This window comes from Neomonachus schauinslandi, chromosome 9 (genome assembly GCF_002201575.2).
Source record: "Neomonachus schauinslandi chromosome 9, ASM220157v2, whole genome shotgun sequence".
Lineage (NCBI taxonomy): Eukaryota > Metazoa > Chordata > Mammalia > Carnivora > Phocidae > Neomonachus > Neomonachus schauinslandi.
The window spans coordinates 63,932,867-63,952,331 of NC_058411.1; the positions used below are offsets into that span (position 1 = coordinate 63,932,867).

Genomic DNA, 19,465 nt, shown 5'->3' on the forward strand with positions numbered 1-19,465 from the left:
CCACCTCAACATTACACATGATGTTATGAAAGAAAATTCCAAAGTGAAGTAAACATTGCTAAGAGAGTAACTCAAAAATAGGGTCAGGGGAGTATGGAAGAAGCAAGGCATATGCACGTCTGTTTCAATTTTTGGAACACCCTGGACTTTTGATTTTTGTCAATTGCACCTCTGCCACCTTCCAGAACACATCCTTCTACTTTGGACTGGAATAGAGATAATGTAACCTCTATCAGCTAAATAGCCCATTGTTTATTAGATAGTTTAACTCTGTCAGCACCAATCACAATTCAATCAAAGGAAGTCATATAACCTCCTGGGCTTTGCCTTTATACGTCTGCACTTTCCACTTAGAATTCTGAACACACTTTCAATTTCAGTCCACTCTGTGGCTCCAGGATTGTAATCCCTAAGACCCCAAAATAAATGCTCCTGGCTGCTTTACAGCCTCTTCTTCTTGACTGACAATGGGTATAACCGTTTTGTAACAAAAAGTGATGTATCTGTCAAGACTGCTGCATACTATATCATCTCAGCACTCCAGGCAAGAACCAGTTTATTTATTTGTTTTCAATTTCCCCCACTGGGACTTACTGACAAAACTCTATTTTCTTTACTTCTAGTGCTTTATGTTTATTCACATTCTACTATTTTATTGCATGTATGTCTTGTCTTCTTAAATTCTTTGTGGAAAGACTAGAAGGTCAAAAAATAAAATACGGAAAGGAATACTTTGGTGCCTACTCTCTACTGCCCTCTGCAGGGGGAAGGAAAGAATAAGTGAGTCACAACCTATACTACCTGCAGTAGTGTCCAAGAGATTCTCACCTAACAGAAAGGTTTAAAGCGGGCGCCTGGGTGGCTCAGTCAGTTAAGCGACTGCCTTCGGCTCAGGTCATGATCCTGGAGTCCCAGGATCGAGTCCCGCATCGGGCTCCCTGCTCGGCGGGGAGCCTGCTTCTCCCTCTCCCACTCCCCGTTTGTGTTCCCTCTCTCGCTGTGTCTTTCTCTGTCAAATAAATAAATAAATAAATAAATAAATCTTTAAAAATAAAAAAAAAAAAAGAAAGAAAGGTTTAAAGCAATCGGTGACTTTTGAGAGATTAACCATTACCAACCAGCCTCCACCTATTCACAGGATGGATGTCCCAATTTGCTAAAGTCCCTTCACTGTGGAAAGATCTCTAGGAACCTTATATCCTATTTTCAAGAAAACTTGCTGTCTCCCGTACTCATATACAAATGGACATCATAGTCCTCTCTTACTCTGGGTCAAGGCTAAGGGCCTTTATGTCAAAGTCCCTTACAGCCCTGTAAAACTTGAGTCCGGGAATGAAGAGAAAAGAGATTCAATAGTTATAACGACATAAAGGCACAAACAATGCAACTTGTCTGTGCTTTGCCAACAAATGTCAACGAACGCAGGAACCCCTGCAATGCAGCAATCAGAGATAATGTGAGATTTTGCTTTTGGTTTTTACAGAAAGTGTAAATCAGCCTGCAAGATGACCAGCAAACAGGCAGCTTTAATTTTGTGTAGAAAGGACCGTTGATTATGCATGGGTTATTTTCTTCAGTCACACTACTTTATATGGATAGCAACACTGTCAGTGATGTCATCTTCTAAAACAACAGACCCAAATGTATAGGCATATTGTGCCAACTGAGCCCAAATCAATGACCTGAGTAATGCAATCATGGTAGCACTATTATTCCTCATCTAAACCCTCCAAGCCCATAGAAAAATAATGCTAATCTGATGCATATTCAAGGAATAGGTTGTGTGGGAAAGAAGATCAAGCCTTTGTCTAATTTTTATTTACATTCTAATATGTATTTACAGGAAACCCCACAAAATTTAGCATCATTATGTGCATCAGAATATGTCACTTTATTTTTGCATTAGCAGCAGGTTAAAAAATTTATTAACAATGACACACTCTCTTGGATAAGAATATTTTTAGAGAGGGTATTTTCTAAAGAACTGCACTCCAAATGTGCATTCACACAGCATACCAACATTTTTCCGAAACTGCAGCGTCAGAATAATTAATAGCATTCCTGACAGACGAGGTATCGTTGTTTTATTGATTGGAGTAAGGACATTTTTGAAAGATTTATAGCTTTTAGTTCCATTTCTGCTTGTTTTATGATTCAACTGATTCATTCTATTTACCTACCTTCATAATGGGCATAAGGACTTAAGCAGATTTAAAATTTCTCAACGTCTGGAAACTTAAGCTTTCTGAGCTAAGTTTCTTTAAAGGGTGTGTATGGAAGAGTTCCAATGAGTCTTCCCACGTTTAAAGTATACACTGAGCGCTCTCTACAAAGTTGGATAGGTTCATCGGAGGAGTCAATACATTGCCTTCGGAGATCACACATCCGGGTCACCTTGGAGCCAGGCAGAGGCCCCGCCCCTCTAGGGGTGGAGCCACGGTCCCGTGGAACGTCCCGCTGCCACGATCCGCCACGTCCTCCCCGCGCGCTGAAGGCGGGGCCTGCGCAGCGCGATCCTCGAACGTATCGGATTGCCACGCGGATTCAAACCATGTCTGAGAGCGGCCGGATACCTCAGGCCAGGGCGCTTCTGCAGCAGTGCCTGCACGCCAGACTGCAAGTACGTCCAGCCGAGGGAGACGCCGAGAGCCAGTGGGTGGAGGTAACGTCAGCCCCGCCACTCGCGGTACCGCGTGCAGGGGCGGGCCTTCCTGCGTTCTTTTGGTGATCTCCCTCCCTCTCCCCGCCCCCACGTCTGCCTCCCGCCCCCCCCCCCCACGTCTCCATCCGCGCTGGCGGTGCGTGGCGCCCGCACGTGCTGTGGGCGGTGCGGACTTCCGCTCGGCCCACCCACCTCCTCCCGCAGAGGCCTGCGGGTCCTGGCACTTCCCCTTCTCTCTCAGACGTATTGCGCCGGCGGAAGAGCGTGTACACTGCCTAGGACCGCGGGAATTTGAACGTCTTCTCACCTTCTGCCTACCTGAGCTTGGTGGACTTGAGGCCTAATTGTCTCAGATCTCTTGCTTCAAAAGAGCGAGGGCCTTGCCACGTCCTTTGCTTTGCTCGGGCTGCTGGTGGCTAGTGCTGGTCTGGTTCGAGCTTGTAGGTTAGATTAGTTGCTAACGTTCAAGACCTGTTTTGACTTGTGCTCCAGATCCTGTGGAATTCCCTGTTATGTAACCTGCAGCTAGGGACAGAAATGAGACTTCCCGTGAAACAATTCTTTTTTCAAGAAACTTAGAAATTTTACGTATTTGCAACCAGAAACAAAGACGACTACTTTTATTATAATGTTGTTGAACACAATTCCTCCGGAGAATTTAAAACACACTGATAGGAGTTCCTTCTACTTTAGTATTTGCCCTTTTTTTTTTTTTTAAGATTTTATTTATTTATTTGACAGAGAGAGATACAGCGAGAGAGGGAGAGCACAAGCAGGGGCAGAGGAAGAGGGAGAAGCAGGCTTCCCGCCGAGCAGGGAGCCCGATATGGGGCTCGATCCCAGGACCCTGGGATCATGACCTGAGCCTAAGGTAGACACCCAACGACTGAGCCACCCAGGCACCCCTAGTATTTGCCCTTTAAAGACAGCCTGCCCCAAGTCTATGCAAAAACAGAATGTTCTTTAACGCTCCTGACCTATTTTTGGAGTAAGTTAAAATGAAGAAAAATTAGTTGCTAATTAAGGCTTTTGGAGATACTCGAAAACTTAATGTAGGAGCATCTTTTTCACTCATCTGCTGGATTCAGTCCCAGATCTAGCATTCCTTAACACAGTCCTAGTCATTATGTTAAATATTACGCATAAACTATGATATGTGGATAGTTATTCTTAAATCAGAAGCTATTACTCTCTGCTAATTTAGAAATATTTATAAACACAAATATTCCTATATTTCCCCCTACCCATTTCTTTCTCAAAAATTCATGTTTCTTGTTTTTGTTATGCACCCCCCCCCCCTTTTTGAGGTCTTGATTTGTCTTCTGTATTGTGGAATTTGGTTCTTTTCATATTTGTCATCCTATCAAAAGAATTGCCAATTTTTTATAGTTAACTCTTGGGACTATAAATTCCAAACTATTAATCATTTAGATTTCTTCCTTTTTTTTTTTTTTTTTTTTTTTTACCAATCTAAGTTATTTATTTAAGCCATCTCCTGCCATAAGCAAAAGGATGGAAGATCAGTATACTGGTCATCATTTGATACAAGTAAGGAAGGTGAGCTTAAGGTCCCATAGACTTTTCCTTTTTCTGGTCCGTGTGCAGAGTCATGGTCCAAACCAGTGCTGTGGTCCCCACTGGGTGGTGGTCCAGGTTCTCTTTATTCATCTTCATAGCCGGTTGGAAGTGGATTCATGTGAGAGTTATGGAATAGAATATGATTACCATCTCCCCAGGGAAAGGGCTTGGACCTGATGCAGAGATGGGGGTAGGCGATGAACTCGGGTCTGTCGTGCTCTCCGTGACGCGACTTCAGGAAGACATTCAGCATGCTCACACCCATGCCAGGGAGCGCTACGAAGTAGGTGAGAGCCTTCCACATGTGAGCTGAGCCCTTCTCGCCATGGGCGCCACTCGACGTGGAACGCCCCAGCTGTGCCCCGGACCGACCTAGCAGCCCAGACAGCCGGGACACAGATGCCGCCGCCGCCGCCATTTTCGTCCTGGACCCGATTTCTTCCATTTTTTAAATCTTTTTATATTCTTCATGCCACAGTTCTTTATGCAAAATCATATTTTATTGCAGCCTTCCAAACTATCAGTTTGTGTTGATAAACTCTAAAAGCTATTCTAAAGCTTTCCCTTTCACTCCCACACATAAAGAACTGACAATTAGATAGAAAGTAAATTTTTTCCTCCTTTTCAAACATCCTCTTCCCTATGCTATTAAAAGTTATAATTTTTTTTAAAAGAAATATTGTTACATCAAAAGATTTGAAGGTTACTTTGTGTTCTCAGTTTTATTCATTTAGACCATTGCTGTCACAGGCTAATGTTTTTCTTCCCGAAAAGGTGAACTTTTTAAAATTATGGTGAGAGGGGTGCCTGGGTGTTTCAATTGGTTAAGCCTCTGACTCTTGGTTTCAGCTCTGGTCATGATCTCATGAGTGGTGGGATCCAGCCCTGCATTGGGCTCGGAGCTCAGCAGAGAGATTCTGCTTGAAGATCCTCTCCCTCTGTCTGTCCCCCTGCTCATGCATGTGCTTGCTCTCTGTCTCTGCTCTCTAAAATAAATAAATAAATCTTAAAAATTAAAAAAAAAAAACTATGAGAATTATATGTAATTTCCTATATATTTAAAATGTTTTCTACCATAAGAAGCTAAAAGAAAAGTGGTTCTGACTTGAAGAGGAATTTGTAGGTCACAACTTAAGATCTATTCTTGGAATAAACTAAAAAAAAATACCTTAACGAGGAGGTGTCTATTTCTGCATATCATTACATACTTAATTCTGACATTGCAAGTGTCCAAATATGAATATGCCTGAGATTTTGACTGAATGTGCTTGAGATTTGGGCTGGTACTAAAACAATCCCAGTGCAGTGATCTGTGACAGTAGTGCAAATATCTGTATCATTCATCCTGCCAGCTCCTTACTGTGGGTGTGCTTTGGAGACCTTTGCTTGTTCCAGAAGCACATTTGCACTTCTTAAAAGTTACTTATTTCCAGCAAATCAAGAGTGAGAGCAAAGCTGCAGTTATGTTTATATAGAAGACTATTTAGATAACACATAGAGCCTGTAAGATACAGTTGAACTTAAATGCAAACAACAGATAAGTTGAGTCCCTATCATGTCTGTAAAGTGCTTTGGGAATTAAAATGTAAAATAAATTGTGCTTCAGCCCTTAAATTTATTTTTACATACTAATTTAATAAATACTTATGTAGCTGTTACTATGAGCTAGGCACTGTTTTAAGCACTTTACAAATATTAATTAATCTTTATAATAGCTCTTGGACTCAACAAAGTTAATCTACAAAATAAGAAATTTAATGATTCACTCAGCAGCAAAATCAGAGTCATTTATCATTTCTCTCTTTTCCATATATATCCTACAAGAGCCAAAAAAGAAATATCCAAGTCATTATATTTAAAAGTTTACATTCCTGAGGCACCTGGGTGGCTCAGCCAGTTGGGCGTCCAATTCAATTTCGGCTCAGGTCATGATCTCAGGGTCGTGGGATTGAGTTCCTCTTAGGTGGGCTCTGCACTGGGGGTGGAGCCTGCCTGAGATTCTCTCTGTCCCTCTCCCCTTCGAGCTCGCTCTCTTAAAAAATAAAAAACTTACATTCCTGTTAACAGACAACCTCATGATGTAGAACTTAATATCATAAATGCAGTATCAAGGCTTAATCACTGTTGATTTAAAGCATTGACAATAACAAAAAATAATTGGACAATTTCTTGGAATTTAGTGAAGTAGAGTCAGACCCTTAGTTTTATTACCTGCAAGTAAATGGATTTGGAAGAATAAAGAGTAATGATGTCAAAAGACATCAGTCACGCTGTTGCTTATACATCAGCCATATCTAATATTATGTGAATTCATTTGGTGTTAAATAAATGGGGCTCAGCAAACTACACATTTCTAAGTGTCAGCCTTACTTAAGGGAGAGGAGGCTGGTTCATACTCATAATGACTTTGACTAGAAGTAAATGTTTGAGGGCACAACTTGTGGTCTTCACTGCTCTTGGTTATATCTTAAACTTAATTTTTGCAAGAAATGATAATTGAGGTGATTAAATATTGGAAAAGATTTTGTTTTCTCACATATTTAAAAAATCAAATCTGTTATAAAAATATATTTCTCTTCCTATGGGTTTAATCTCCATATAGCAGTTTTGAAACTTTATTCATTTACTTCTGTATCGCTGTGTAGTTTTTTTCTAATCTGAGTTTTCTCTGGTGATTTCTCATAGGTTCAGAGAGGATTAGTAATCTACGTGTGTTTTTTCAAGGGAGCTAATAAAGAACTTCTTCCCAAAATGGGTACGTACTTGATGTTTGTTTTTTAAAAGTAAAAATGAGTAGGAACAGATAGATGAACCAGAAGAGGTAAAAACCACAATCTTAAGTTTTACTGGTAAGTTTTAAATGAGTTAACTCTACAGTTGTTGGCTTTAGCTACTTTTGCCTTTTCCAAAGTTTAAAGTAAGCAAGTGTGGTGGGATTCTTTCAAAACATCTGCACCATTTCAGATGGCTTATAGATTAGAAGAGTATACACACATGCGTGCACACATAGCACAATTGAGATTCAGCCACGTTTCTAACAGAAACTTGTTAGAAGCAGGGTGGCCACATAGGAAGAAGCAGATGCTTCATTTCTTTTCTTTTTTTTTTTTTTAAGATTTTATTTTTTTATTTGACAGAACAAGTAGGCAGAGCGGCAGGCGGAGGGAGAGGGAGAAGCAGGCTTCCTGCTGAGCAGGAGCCCAATGCGGGGCTTGATCCCAGGACCCTGGGATCGTGACCTGAGCCGAAGGCAACTGCTTTAACCAGCTGAGCCACCCAGGTGCCCCAGATGCTTCATTTCTTAATATAGTTTCCTTATCTCCCACAGTCCCTGACAGGGTTATGTTGGTGACACTGTATGTGCAAGATGTGGGTCCCATCAAATCTGGACAGCTAAGTCTTATTATTATGGAAAATTTTAAATTAACTATTTATGCACCTTTTTTTAAATAAGAAATGTATATAAATATAAGGTTCTCCTGATCTTGAACAAGGTTCAGTGTCATCACAACCATACCTCCTCCAGGGACAGAAAAGCTGGGTCAGTGTTCAGTTATCTCTGAACACTAATTTACCTGCCTGCAGTTCTCCACTGTCCCTGATAGTCCATAGCACTGCACATTCCTTGTGATAATTACATAGTTTCAGATACACCACATCAAATACTAGATAGCATTTGATAAAATAATTATGTACAAAAAAACCCTGAATTAATGAAGCTATCCCTAAGGTTGGGGACAGGTTATATTCTCTTTATTAGTAGCGGACAGCACCCATTAGTTGGATTAATAAGAAATATAAATTATACAAATGGGTAGTTGCAACATGCAGAAGTTAACCTAGAAGAGCTTCAAGTAGTGGCACTCCAGGGTAAATAGCCCAATGAGGAACCTCTGGGGCAAAAGGCTAAAAACTCCCAGAGGTAATTTTATACCAAGACATCAAACATGTTTGACAACTTTGTCAGGGGATGAAAACTAGACTTAAAGGACTCTGATAGGTAAGGGGGAAAGCCAATAACTGATGGTTTGAAATTTGATTCTGGAAGATAATAGGGAGCTTTCTAGGGTTTAAAGAGAAAATGAGGGGTGCCTGGCTGGCTCAGTCAGTGGAGCATGCAACTCTTTTTTTTTTTTTTTATAAGATTTTATTTATTTATTCATGAGAGAGAGAGAGGCAGAGCGAGAAGCAGGCTCCCAAGGAGCAGGGAGCCTGATGCGGGACTCGATCCCAGGACCCTGAGATCATGACCTGAGCCGAAGGCAGACGCCCAACCATCTGAGCCACCCAGGCGCCTGGAGCATGCAACTCTTGATCTCAGGATCATGAGTTCGAGCCCCATGTTGGGATATAGAGATTACTTTTAAAAAAAGCGGGGGGGCGGCATCTGGGTGGCTCAGTCGTTTTAAGCGTCTGCCTTCAGCTCAGATCATGATCCCAGGGTCCTGGGATCGAGCCCCGCATCGGGCTCCCTGCTCAGCGGGAAGCCTGCTTCTCCCTCTCTCACTCCCCTTGCTTATGTTCCTTCTCTCCCTGTGTCTCTCTCTGTCAAATAAATAAATAAAATCCTAAAAAAATAAAATAATAGAGCAAATGAAATGAAGGCTCCTATTACAGAGGATGATTTGCCAAGACCTATTGCTTGGGTACTGGACCTTCTGTCCATTTTCCTAAGTTAATATTTTGCCTTGAATTAAATCTTTATTGACCATAGAAAGTGTAGTAGGAATCTACAAAAACAGGAAGAGAATTTTTGTCATTGTGACTTAAGATTGACTCCTAAAGTTGTTTCATACTTTCTTAAGTGACTCTTAAGCATAATAAAATGAAATGAGTCAACCAAATCCAAGCTACATTTTGTGTAATAGTAGATAAATCCTGTGCGCTTCCATCTATGTCTAAGTTCACTCTGAATACATACATTAAGACTGTGATGAATTAGGAGGTCCACCTTAGCTCTTTTAGTGGACAGTCGAAAATAAAACTGTATATATCATGATTCTCAGTAAAGAACAGAGATTCTATCCCATTCTGCTGGTTGGTGTGAGTTATAAAGAAAAAAAAAAGTCCATCTGTTATTGATAGCATTAGCTTATACTTCCTTTATTCCAGGAGGCAAAGTAAGCCTGTGTGATGGGCTTCTCTTAAACCCCACCTCATACTTTTACATGGATTCAGATCTTTCTAATCAAATCATATACCTCTTAGGAACATAACCAGTTATATCCATAAAGTCTGAAGTTACATGGCTAACATAGAGATGTGCAGAATCTTTCTCAATTCATCTTCAGTATAATTGAACTGAGATCCAGGAACCTGTCAAAGCTTAACTTCCCGTATACATCGTTGGAGATACTTGATTGATAACCTGTCTTAAGATCTTTGAGTTTCCAACATACCATTGATTCCTTGTCTCATTTTAATTCTACTTACTGACAGTTGTATTTGTATTATATTTAGTTCTACATACTGATATTTGTATACCAACAACATTAATTGAATTCTCAGTTATAGCCAGTAGAGGGAGGTGTGAGGAAGTATAATAAATTGTACTTACCTTGCTCGCCTGTTATTCCAAAATTGTCTACTTAATCTGTCACTAGCCTGAGGCCTGGCTAGCTGGATAGAGATTTCCCTTGGAACAAAGTGCCCTGGAGAGTTTCAGTTTCCTTAGAAGCAATCAATAACAACTGCTGGCTATATAGCAAAGTCCTATTCATAATAGAGAAAATTAGAGGTATTTTAAAATAGATATTAGTTGAAAATTGAAAATGCTTAATGCATACTTTAGGAATTCATTTGGATGTTCATCTTGGCAGGTTTCTACCAGGTCAATTCCCTGATCTGTAGAGTGGGGCAACCAGACTGAGTCTTTCCTAATATTTACTACAAATCCTCCAATACTTGAAACCATTGACAACCCTACTAGAAAGCATACTTTTTCAAGCCTAATTATTGGGTAGGTGTGTGAGATCTATATAGTTTCTTTTACCATTTGTCCTCTGAGGAATATTTTTCTTTTTAAGATTTTATTTATTTGAGAGAGAGAGAGAGAGAGAGTGTGTGTGTGTGTGTGTGTGTGCAAGCATGGGAAGGGGCAGAGGAAGAGGAGAGAGAATCTCAAGCAGACTCCATGCCAAGCATGGAGCCCGAATGAGAGCTTGATCTCACCACCCTGAGATCATGACTTGAGCTGAAATCAAGAGTTAGATGCTTAACCGACAAACCACCCAGGCGCCCCTGAGGAATATTCTTTATAAGCAGAAGTTATTTATACCCTTTATAGAGTCAAGAAGACCCTAAGGCTATTCATATTAGGTGTTTCTTTTGTTTATTGTTTTGAAAATAGCTAATGTTGAGATGTAAAGGTTTTCTAAGTTTAGATTTTTAGCTAGACATAGATATTTATGGCTTTTTTGACAGTTCTTAATAGCTATAAGAGTATAGTGTCATAAATGCCATAAAAATAATAACACCATGTTTTCTTGTGTGTTTATGAACACAATGCCAATATACCTTTTGATATACTTTTTTGGCTGTAACAGTGAATTTCTGATGATGCTTGTTTTCAGCTTTACTCCTCTCCCATGGGTTACATTTGTCATATGATTAGACTGTGTTACATAGTGCCTTTGAGATTATGCAACTGCAAAATTATCTGGTTTATAATCATAATAAACCTGGAACCTTTGTCTCAGCTTAGAACTCTAGGCAATTAAGTTACTCTAAGATTTCTATTTAATATTCTTTGTTATAAAGCAGAATTTGGTGTGAGGAGGATTCATCATGGCCTTTTTCCAATGAGATTGGCTTATGGAATATAAAAAGGAACAAAAATGGAAAATCTTCTCATGTATCCCCCTGGGGCAAATATTTTGAGGTTTCAGTATACAGTTAATTTTTAGTCCTTACTGCATGAATTTATTGTTAGGAATCTTGACTGCCCAGTTGGATTTAAAACATCATGCCATTTTTTGCATGAAATTTGCCTTATTTTCCTGCTTAGGTCATTTAGCTTAGTGAAGCAGTTCTTTAAATCTGAGTAGAGATTTGGGTAAAAAGCATGAGCCAACAAACTAGATTTTAAACATGAGATTTGCTGACTAGATGGTTATTGGTTTTCTTCATGTTTCTGACTTCAAGATGTTTTGCCTTTCTTCCCCACCCAGTTAATACACTGTTAAATGTGAAGTTAAGTGAAACAGAAAATGGTAAGCACGTGTCTATATTGGACCTACCTGGCAATGTTCTAATCATCCCTCAAGCCACCCTTGGGGGGAGAGTAAAAGGAAGAAACATGCAGTATCACTCTAACTCTGGAAAAGAAGAAGGCTTGGAACTTTATTCCCAATTTGTGATTCTATGTGAAAAAGAACTGGCTGCCAACAGCAAGTGTGCCGAAGCTGGGGTTGTGGTGGAACATGGTACATACGGGAACAGGCAGGTGTTACAGCTGGATACCAACGGACCATACACACACCTAATTGAGTTTTGAAAAATTAAAAGTTTCTACAGTTGTTTTCTGGTATAAAATGATCTCAACTATAATTCGATTTTCTTCCTCTTGAATACACTAATCTGCAGCATTTTTAGACAAGAAAATCCTGGGTCCTATCCATACCTCTGCAACCTGTTAATTGGATGACCTTGCCTTGCCAAGTCACCAAACTCTGGATCTCAGTCACCTTTCGTCCTGCTTTCCCCTACACTTCCACTTGAAAACTTGAAAAATGCTTTCTATTCACCTTATAGTCACTGTGGAAATGTTCTTAGAGAGCTGTATTTAAGTATTTTGCATGAAGAATTTTGTGCGATCAAGAAAAATATTTCTTATACCCTCAAATGTATGAAGTATGTAATAAAAATAACTTTGTATTAAAATTAGGTAAAATCCCACGCAAACCGATTACAGTTTTGTCAATTTTGTTTTACTAGTTCAGTTTTCCATATTTTGAATGAAAACAATATGTTATTTACTATTCGTTTTAATAATATCTGTGAAAATGTAGTCTAGAAATGTTATTGTGCATTATATTACTTTCCAAGGACATCCAAGTGCTTTAAATCATTTTAAGAATCTTTAGTTGAGGGGTGCCTGGGTGGTTCAGTCGGTTAAGCGTCTGCCTTCTGCTCAGGTCATGATCCCAGGATCCTGGGATCAAGTTCCACATCAGGATCCTTGCTCAGCAGGGAGCCTGCTTCTCCCTCTGCCTACCACTCCCCCTGCTTGTGCTCTCGCTCGCTCGCTCTCTCTGACAAATAAAAAAATCTTTAAAAAAAAATCTTTAGTTGAGGGGTGCCTGGGTGGCTCAGTCGTTAAGCATCTGCCTTCAGCTCAGGTTGTGATCTCGGAGTCCTGGGATGGAGCCCTGCACAGGCTCTGTGCTCAGCAAGGGGTCTCCGTCTCCCTCTGCCTCTGTGCTCTCTCACTCTCTCTCACTCTCAAGCAAATAAGTAAAATCTTTAAAAAAAATCTTAAGTTGATACAAGAACAAGGTATGAAGATTAAAAAATGTTTTTATTTGGGGCCCCTGGGTGGCTCAGTCGTTAGGCGTCTGCCTTCAGCTAGGTCGTGATCCCAAAGTTCTGGGATTGAACCCCACATCGGGCTCCCTGCTCAGTGGGAAGCCTGCTTCTCCTTCTCCCACTCCCCCTGCTTGTGTTCCCTCTCTCACTGTGTCTCTCTCTGTCAAATAAAATCTTCAAAAAAAAGTTTTTATTTAATATACCAATTGGTTAATTAATACTTCTGTTTCTCAGTTTTTTTACCAAAATAATGTATGTCTCATTTTCTGTCCTTGGTTTTTAAAAGTTACTGCTTTGTGAAATTATGTTCATTAAGTGGTCTAGGAAGTCCTTTCTTACTTAGACTGCCATAAAAGGAAGAAAAAGAAAAAGGGAAGCTTTCTACTGCAATTATTTGGAAACAAGCTGACTTGTTCTTTTCCATATTATTTAACGATTTTGAGCCAGTGTTTTTTCTGTTAGTGAATGTTTGTGCCCCAGCCCCATTCACATGTTGAAGTCCCCCAATTTGATGGTATTTGGAGATGGGGCTTTGGGAGGTAATTAGGGTTAATGAGATCATAAGAGTGGGTCCCTCATGATGGGATTAGAATCTTCATAAGAAGAGTAACCAGAGAGCTTGCTTGCTCGTTCTCTTTGCTCCCACCATGTGAGGATGCAATAGGAAGGGGGCTATCTACAAACTAGGAAGAGAACCCTTATCAGAAACTGACCATGTTGACACCTTGATCTTGAACTTGCAGCCTCCAGACTGTGAGAAAATAATTTTCTGTTGTTCAAGCCACTCAGTCTATGGTATTTTGTTAGCACAACCTGAGCTGATGAAGATAGTGATACAAGATAGATAGCTAATGGGGTAGATTTTTCAGTCAAGAGAAGAAGATATATGAGAAACTGAAAGAATAAATGAATCAAAAAAAGATAATCAGTTTTTGCAAACTCCTCTGACTTTATTTGAAAAGATATTTTGAAGTGTAAACACCAAATAATATTTCTAATTACCAAAAGATGAAGAAAATAACTTGAATAAACATCTTAAGTAGCTGCTAAAAATTCCTTTGTGTCATCATTTCTTTAGGTCTGTCCTCCTAAGATACTTAAAATTTTTGTTATCATGAAAATCCTATTATTCTATATCCTTCCTGTACTATTCTATTTTGGAACTTGAGAATCAATAACTGGCTTGGTAATGAGCTCATTGTCCTTAACTCTTGCTTTATTGATTCATGATACATTTATTGAAATGTAATAAACTATTCATAAACTTTTGAACTCCAATTTTCTCAAAGCTTTTCTAAGAAGGTGTATATGTCTTTTGGAAAAGATTATGTGTTACCTATTTTAAATCATTTTGATTTTGTGTGTAGGTGAAATGCTGACTCATAGCCCTAGATTGCTGTTTTATAGTTTTTTTAAAAAAATTTGCTTGAGGTACTTGCGGAGAATAGCAATTTCAACTACACGAAGAGTTATTAAGCAGAAAGTGATGGCCGACTTTCATTTCCAAGGAGGCTAGGACAAGAGAGTTAAGACAGGAGAAATAGTGGATATGAAAATAACTACACCTTGGTTTTCTGTAGCGCTTCTGGCCCAAGGTGCTCAAAGAACCTTCAATAGATCCCTCCTTTTATCTTCTCAGTGTATAATGAGGATAGTGCTGTGGAAAGTAAGACAGTGCTTATTTTTCCCAAGATCATACTATAGGGAGGAATAATGTCCATCTTTCTACTTTTCCTTAAATGAGAATTGTTAAAACTGACATTGATCTTGGTAAAGGCTTAGCATCTCCCAGTGTGGATCACTTGAGAAAGAACAGCCAATAAATTGGTTTACTTACAGAATCAGGTGGCAGTAGGGTTGCACCTAATTTATGTGCCTTCTGCCTCTGTTTTCCTAAGATTCTAGAATGTGTCAATTAGAATTTAATTTCTAAGTATTATTTTATCTGCCCATTTAGAAACAATATGGGTTCAGTTACAGAAAATACTGTATATAAGACATTACTGATGAATGTGGTTTTAATACCTTGAATATACTCATACAAAGTAAAATCAAACACACTTACCATTCCTTCATTAGTTCAAGTAAAAAAAGGCCCACCGTTAATGAATCATATCTGTATTAATGATGATTTATTGACTCCATAATGAAAGAAGTCAACTTATCAATTATAAAGATCAAATGCTCTGGAGTCCTATGCCACTTGTTTTGTAGAATAAGAACTCACATTGGTGTTTTAAGACAGTCCTATTTTTAATATCTATGGTTAATATTGCAGAGGGCCTGATTTGTTATACGTAGATGTAGTTAGGGCACCTGGGTGGCTCAGTGGGTTAAGTGTCCAACTCTTAGTTTTGGCTCAGATCATGGTCGCAGGGTTGTGAGATCAAGCCCCCATCAGGCTGTGGAGTCTGGTTGAGATTCTCTGCCTCTCCCTCTCCTCTGCCCCTCCTCCCATTTACATGCATGCTCTCTCTCGCTTTGTCTCTCTAAATAAAATCTTATGTATTTATTAAGTTTAATCATTCCCAAACTTACTGAATTTAAAAAAAAACTAGAAATGCCTTACCTATTAATTTATTGAAATAATACTAGTTTCAGAAAGGCAAGATCTATAGAAAAGTAACATTTTCATTCTGAAGCCACACTGTAGTGACGACTTTAAATGTTTGATAGTCTCCTAATTATTCTCTCTTCCTCCTATTTCTCCTGCCTCTAATCCTTTTTGCAGACCATCTCCAAGGTAATGATCCTAGAACAGTCTTTTCTCCATGATATTCCACAGTTCAGAAACTTTTTGTTTATTCTAACCCCAGGATAGTTAAACATACAGTGTTATATTACCATTCAGAAACTTTTATAACCTTTTAACTACGGGTCAAAGTCTAAACTTCTGAAGTTGGAATGAAAGTTCTCCATACTCCTTGGGAGTGAATGAAAACATGCAGGGAGAACTGTAGAGAGGACCAATGTCAGAATTGTGGGAAAACATAAAGGAAGAGCAAAAAAATGAGAGGCCAGAGGACACTATAGAGATCAGAAATGCAGAGAGAACCCAAAAAACACAGTATTAAGATAATTTTCAAGATGTAAACAGTGACAAAATCAGTGCCACATACTGAAGAAAAACTAGATGATGCAAAGACTGAGGAGAGACCTCTAGGCCTAGCAGTTAGGTATTTTCAAGCTTCTGGAAAATTGGTGTTAATTTTACAAGATTCAGTAGAAGTAGAAAAAGATTCTTAATCTTTTGTCCTTGGGCAGAGTGTCTCAAAGTGTGCCAGTGGACCAGGAATCACCTGGGAGCCTAATATTTTAACAAAATGCAGTTTTTGAGGACCATCCCAAACATACTCTATTAGAATCTCAGGACTTAGAATCTATCTACTCTGCAGTGTCCCCAGGGTGATTCTCATGAACACGGGAATCCCAGAACCACCGTTGCTCGGAATGAAGTGCAGACTTATAAGGCTGCTCTCACAGTTTTATACTCTGGCTCCAGCTTGACTTTTTTTTTTTTTTTTTTTTAAGATTTTATTTGAGACACAGAGGAAGAGAGAAAGCGCGCACGCGTGTGCACGGGGGAGGGGGAGGGGCAGAGGGAGAGGGAAAGGCAGACTACCCGCTGAGCAGGGAGCCCAGTGCTGGGCTCCATCTTAGGACCCTGAGATCAGGACCTGAGCCTAAGGCAGACATTTAACTGACTGAGCCACCCAGGCGCCCCTCCAGCTTGACTTTCTAACCCTTTCTCCCACTACTCTTAATAGAAATTCTCCAATGTAACTCTTAAGTTTTTCTTAAATCATGCCCATGCCTGAGTTGCCCTGTGCTTTCCTAAATCCATCACCATTCGATATCTAGCTCAATCTCTTCTGATCCCAGAGTAGTTTGTCCTGCCTCTACCTTCCTCCGAATTGTGGTTGTCTCACTCTTGACACTTGTGATGGGTCTTATGAGGTTGAGTACTTTGGCTTTATATATTTTGTTTTATGTATCTTAACTGTAAGAGTATAACTCACATTGGGCAGAACCAATATAATAGCGAGCATACATAACATAGTATAATGTTTTTTGTAATCTCTCACGGTACTTCCACAGAGCTATTTTTGTTGTCCATGCTCATAATTCTCAGTAAATATTACCTAATCAATATGAACATATGTTGGGCACCTGTGTGGCTCAGTCGGTTAAGTGTCTGTCTTCGGCTCAGGTCATGATCTCAGGGTCCTGGGGTCGAGTCCTGCATCGGGCTCTTTGCTCAGTGGGGAGTCTTCTTCTCCCTCTCCCTCTGCTGCTCCCACTGCTTGTGCTCTCTTTGTCTCTCTCTCTCAAATAAATAAATAAAATCTGGTCGCCTGGGTGGCTCAGATGGTTAAGCATCTGCCTTCGGCTCAGGTCATGATCCCGGAGTCCTGGGATGGAGCCCCACATCGGGCTCCCTGCTCTGTGGGAAGCCTGCTTCTCCCTCTCCCACTCCCCCTGCTTGTGTTCCCTCTCTCACTGTGTCTCTCTGTGTCAAATAAATAAATAAAATCTTTAAAAAAAATTAAAAATTAAAATAAAAAAATAAGATTTGACCTATTACATCAGCTTTTTTCTGAATGTGAAAAGAATTTATGTAGAGGATGCACCACACTCTATTTAACAGTATCTGAGAAACATTAGCTATAAACAGTTGGCATTGGGAAAGTAATTGTGGACTTTTTTGAAGGGGGGGATGTTAGAGTTTTTTAGGGAACATCTGACTGCAAAAATGCCATCCTTGACTCCAACTTAGAGATATTGTTTACTTAGCTTTGTTCTCACATAGATAAACTAAGGCACTTTCTACAGAAAGCATTCTTTTTTTTTTTTTTTGAGAGAGAGCTGGGGGAGGGGCAGAGGGAGAGAGAGAATCTTAAGCAGGCTCCACGCCCAACATGTCCCACAACCCTGAGATCATGACCTCATGACCTGAGCCGAAATCAAGAAATCAGGAGTCTGAGGCTTAACTGACTGAGCTACCCAAGCACCCCTCAAGGCATTCCTTTAATCTACTTCTCAGCCCCAAGGAAGTCTCTTCATGAGTAGATATGATCATCTTCAAAGTTCAGTTTGCTCAGTGCCTGGATTAATTTATTTCCTCATTACATTCAGATAGTCCTCATGGCTTTGATTTCTTTTCACAGTATGCATGCTTGCCTTTTTTTTTTTTTTTTTGAGAGAGAGAGAATGAGAGACAGAGAGCATGAGAGGCAGGAGGGTCAGAGGGAGAAGCAGACTCCCTGCTGAGCAGGGAGCCCGATGCGGGACTCGATCCCGGGACTCCAGAATCATGACCTGAGCCGAAGGCAGTCGCTTAACCAACTGAGCCACCCAGGCGCCCCATGCTTGCCTTTTTTAAGCCAGATGTTGAAAATGTTCTTTTTTTAAAAAAGATTTTATTTGTCAGAGAGAGAGAGAGCACAAGCAGGGGGAGTGGCAGGCAGAGGGAGAAGCAGACCCCCTCTGAGTGGGGACCCTGATGCAGGACTCGATCCCAGGACCTTGGGATCATGACCTGAGCCAAAGGTAGATGCTTAACCACTGAACCACCCAGGTATCCCAAAAATGTTCTTTTAACATTTGCTTAATACCTCATCCTTTGTAGTTGCTCTCCACTTAAAGGTTGTAGTCTTTAGAATCTGCAGGTCAGCAGTCGAGCTGAGAGCTGTGTGAAATACATATTGTTTATTTTTTTTTTAAGATTTATTCATTTATTTATTTGACAGAGACGGAGAGAGCAGGAACACAAGCAGGGGGAGTGGGAGAGGGAGAAGCAGGCTTCCTGCAGAGCAGGGAGCCTGATGCGGGGCTCGATCCCAGGATCCTGGGACCATGACCTGAGCCGAAGGCAGATGCTTAACAACTGAGCCACCCAGGCGCCCCAATACATATTGTTTAAACATGATCCTTAATCTCAAGGAGTTTACCATGTAGTAGGGGACATGATAGACACAAATATACTAGGTAATATGTGGTCAGTGATATCCAGATGATGCTATCTATGAACTATAGAGTAGCAGCAGATAGAGAAGATATTCTGGCTGGAGTGGTGAATCCCTGTTGTTAACAAAGGCAGGACAATTTGAGCTATCCCTTGAAGAATGGGTAGAATTTCTATAGGCCCAGGGGTGGGGAAGGGGGGCATTTCAAATGTTGGACTAATAGATAGTAAGATGTCATTGGAGGCTTTTGAAGAGAAGAGTGACATAATTAAAACAATTTTAAGGAGCGGTACCACTGGCAGTGGTACTAAGAATTTCAAAGAGATGAAAATTTGGCAGCAAGAAGACGTTTTTTTTAGTTGTACAGACATAAGGAGATTAGCGCTAACTTAGAACAATGATAGCGGCTGTGAACATGGAAATAAACATAACTGGAGATACTGAAGGGTGTTTGAAAACAAATACACTTCAAGGCAGCTGACTGGTTGTCGTGGAGCTAAAGGGAGGAATCAGAAATTAAAATCTCACATATGGGTTACTGAAGAAGATAAATTCAGATTTTAATATGTTGAGGTTGAGAGACCTGAAGGTTCATCCAAGTGGAAATGCCAAGCAGATTTGTTACTCAGGGCAGAGAGTGTACAGATTTGAAAGTCTTATTTATGAAAGTGATAGTTGAAGCCCCAGAAATAGACAACATTTAATCATCCAATATTCACTGAGTGCCTACTCT

The 19,465-nt window shown here is 40.1% G+C and overlaps 2 protein-coding genes across 2 annotated transcripts; one reads left to right on the forward strand and one right to left on the reverse strand.

The window, feature by feature from the left end:
* The first annotated feature begins 2,525 nt into the window (after positions 1-2,525).
* Positions 2,526-12,246, forward strand: DTD2 (D-aminoacyl-tRNA deacylase 2). The gene is made up of 3 exons (XM_044918114.1): positions 2,526-2,662; positions 6,926-6,995; positions 11,410-12,246. Exons 1-3 carry the CDS (start codon positions 2,552-2,554, stop codon positions 11,733-11,735), a joined length of 507 nt encoding a protein of 168 aa, XP_044774049.1. The 5' UTR covers positions 2,526-2,551; the 3' UTR covers positions 11,736-12,246.
* On the reverse strand, positions 4,317-4,658 carry LOC110585318 (cytochrome c oxidase subunit 6A1, mitochondrial-like). The gene has a single exon (XM_044918115.1). The coding sequence runs from the start codon at positions 4,656-4,658 to the stop codon at positions 4,323-4,325; it is 336 nt and encodes a 111-aa protein (XP_044774050.1). The 3' UTR covers positions 4,317-4,322.
* Positions 12,247-19,465: the final 7,219 nt, after the last annotated feature.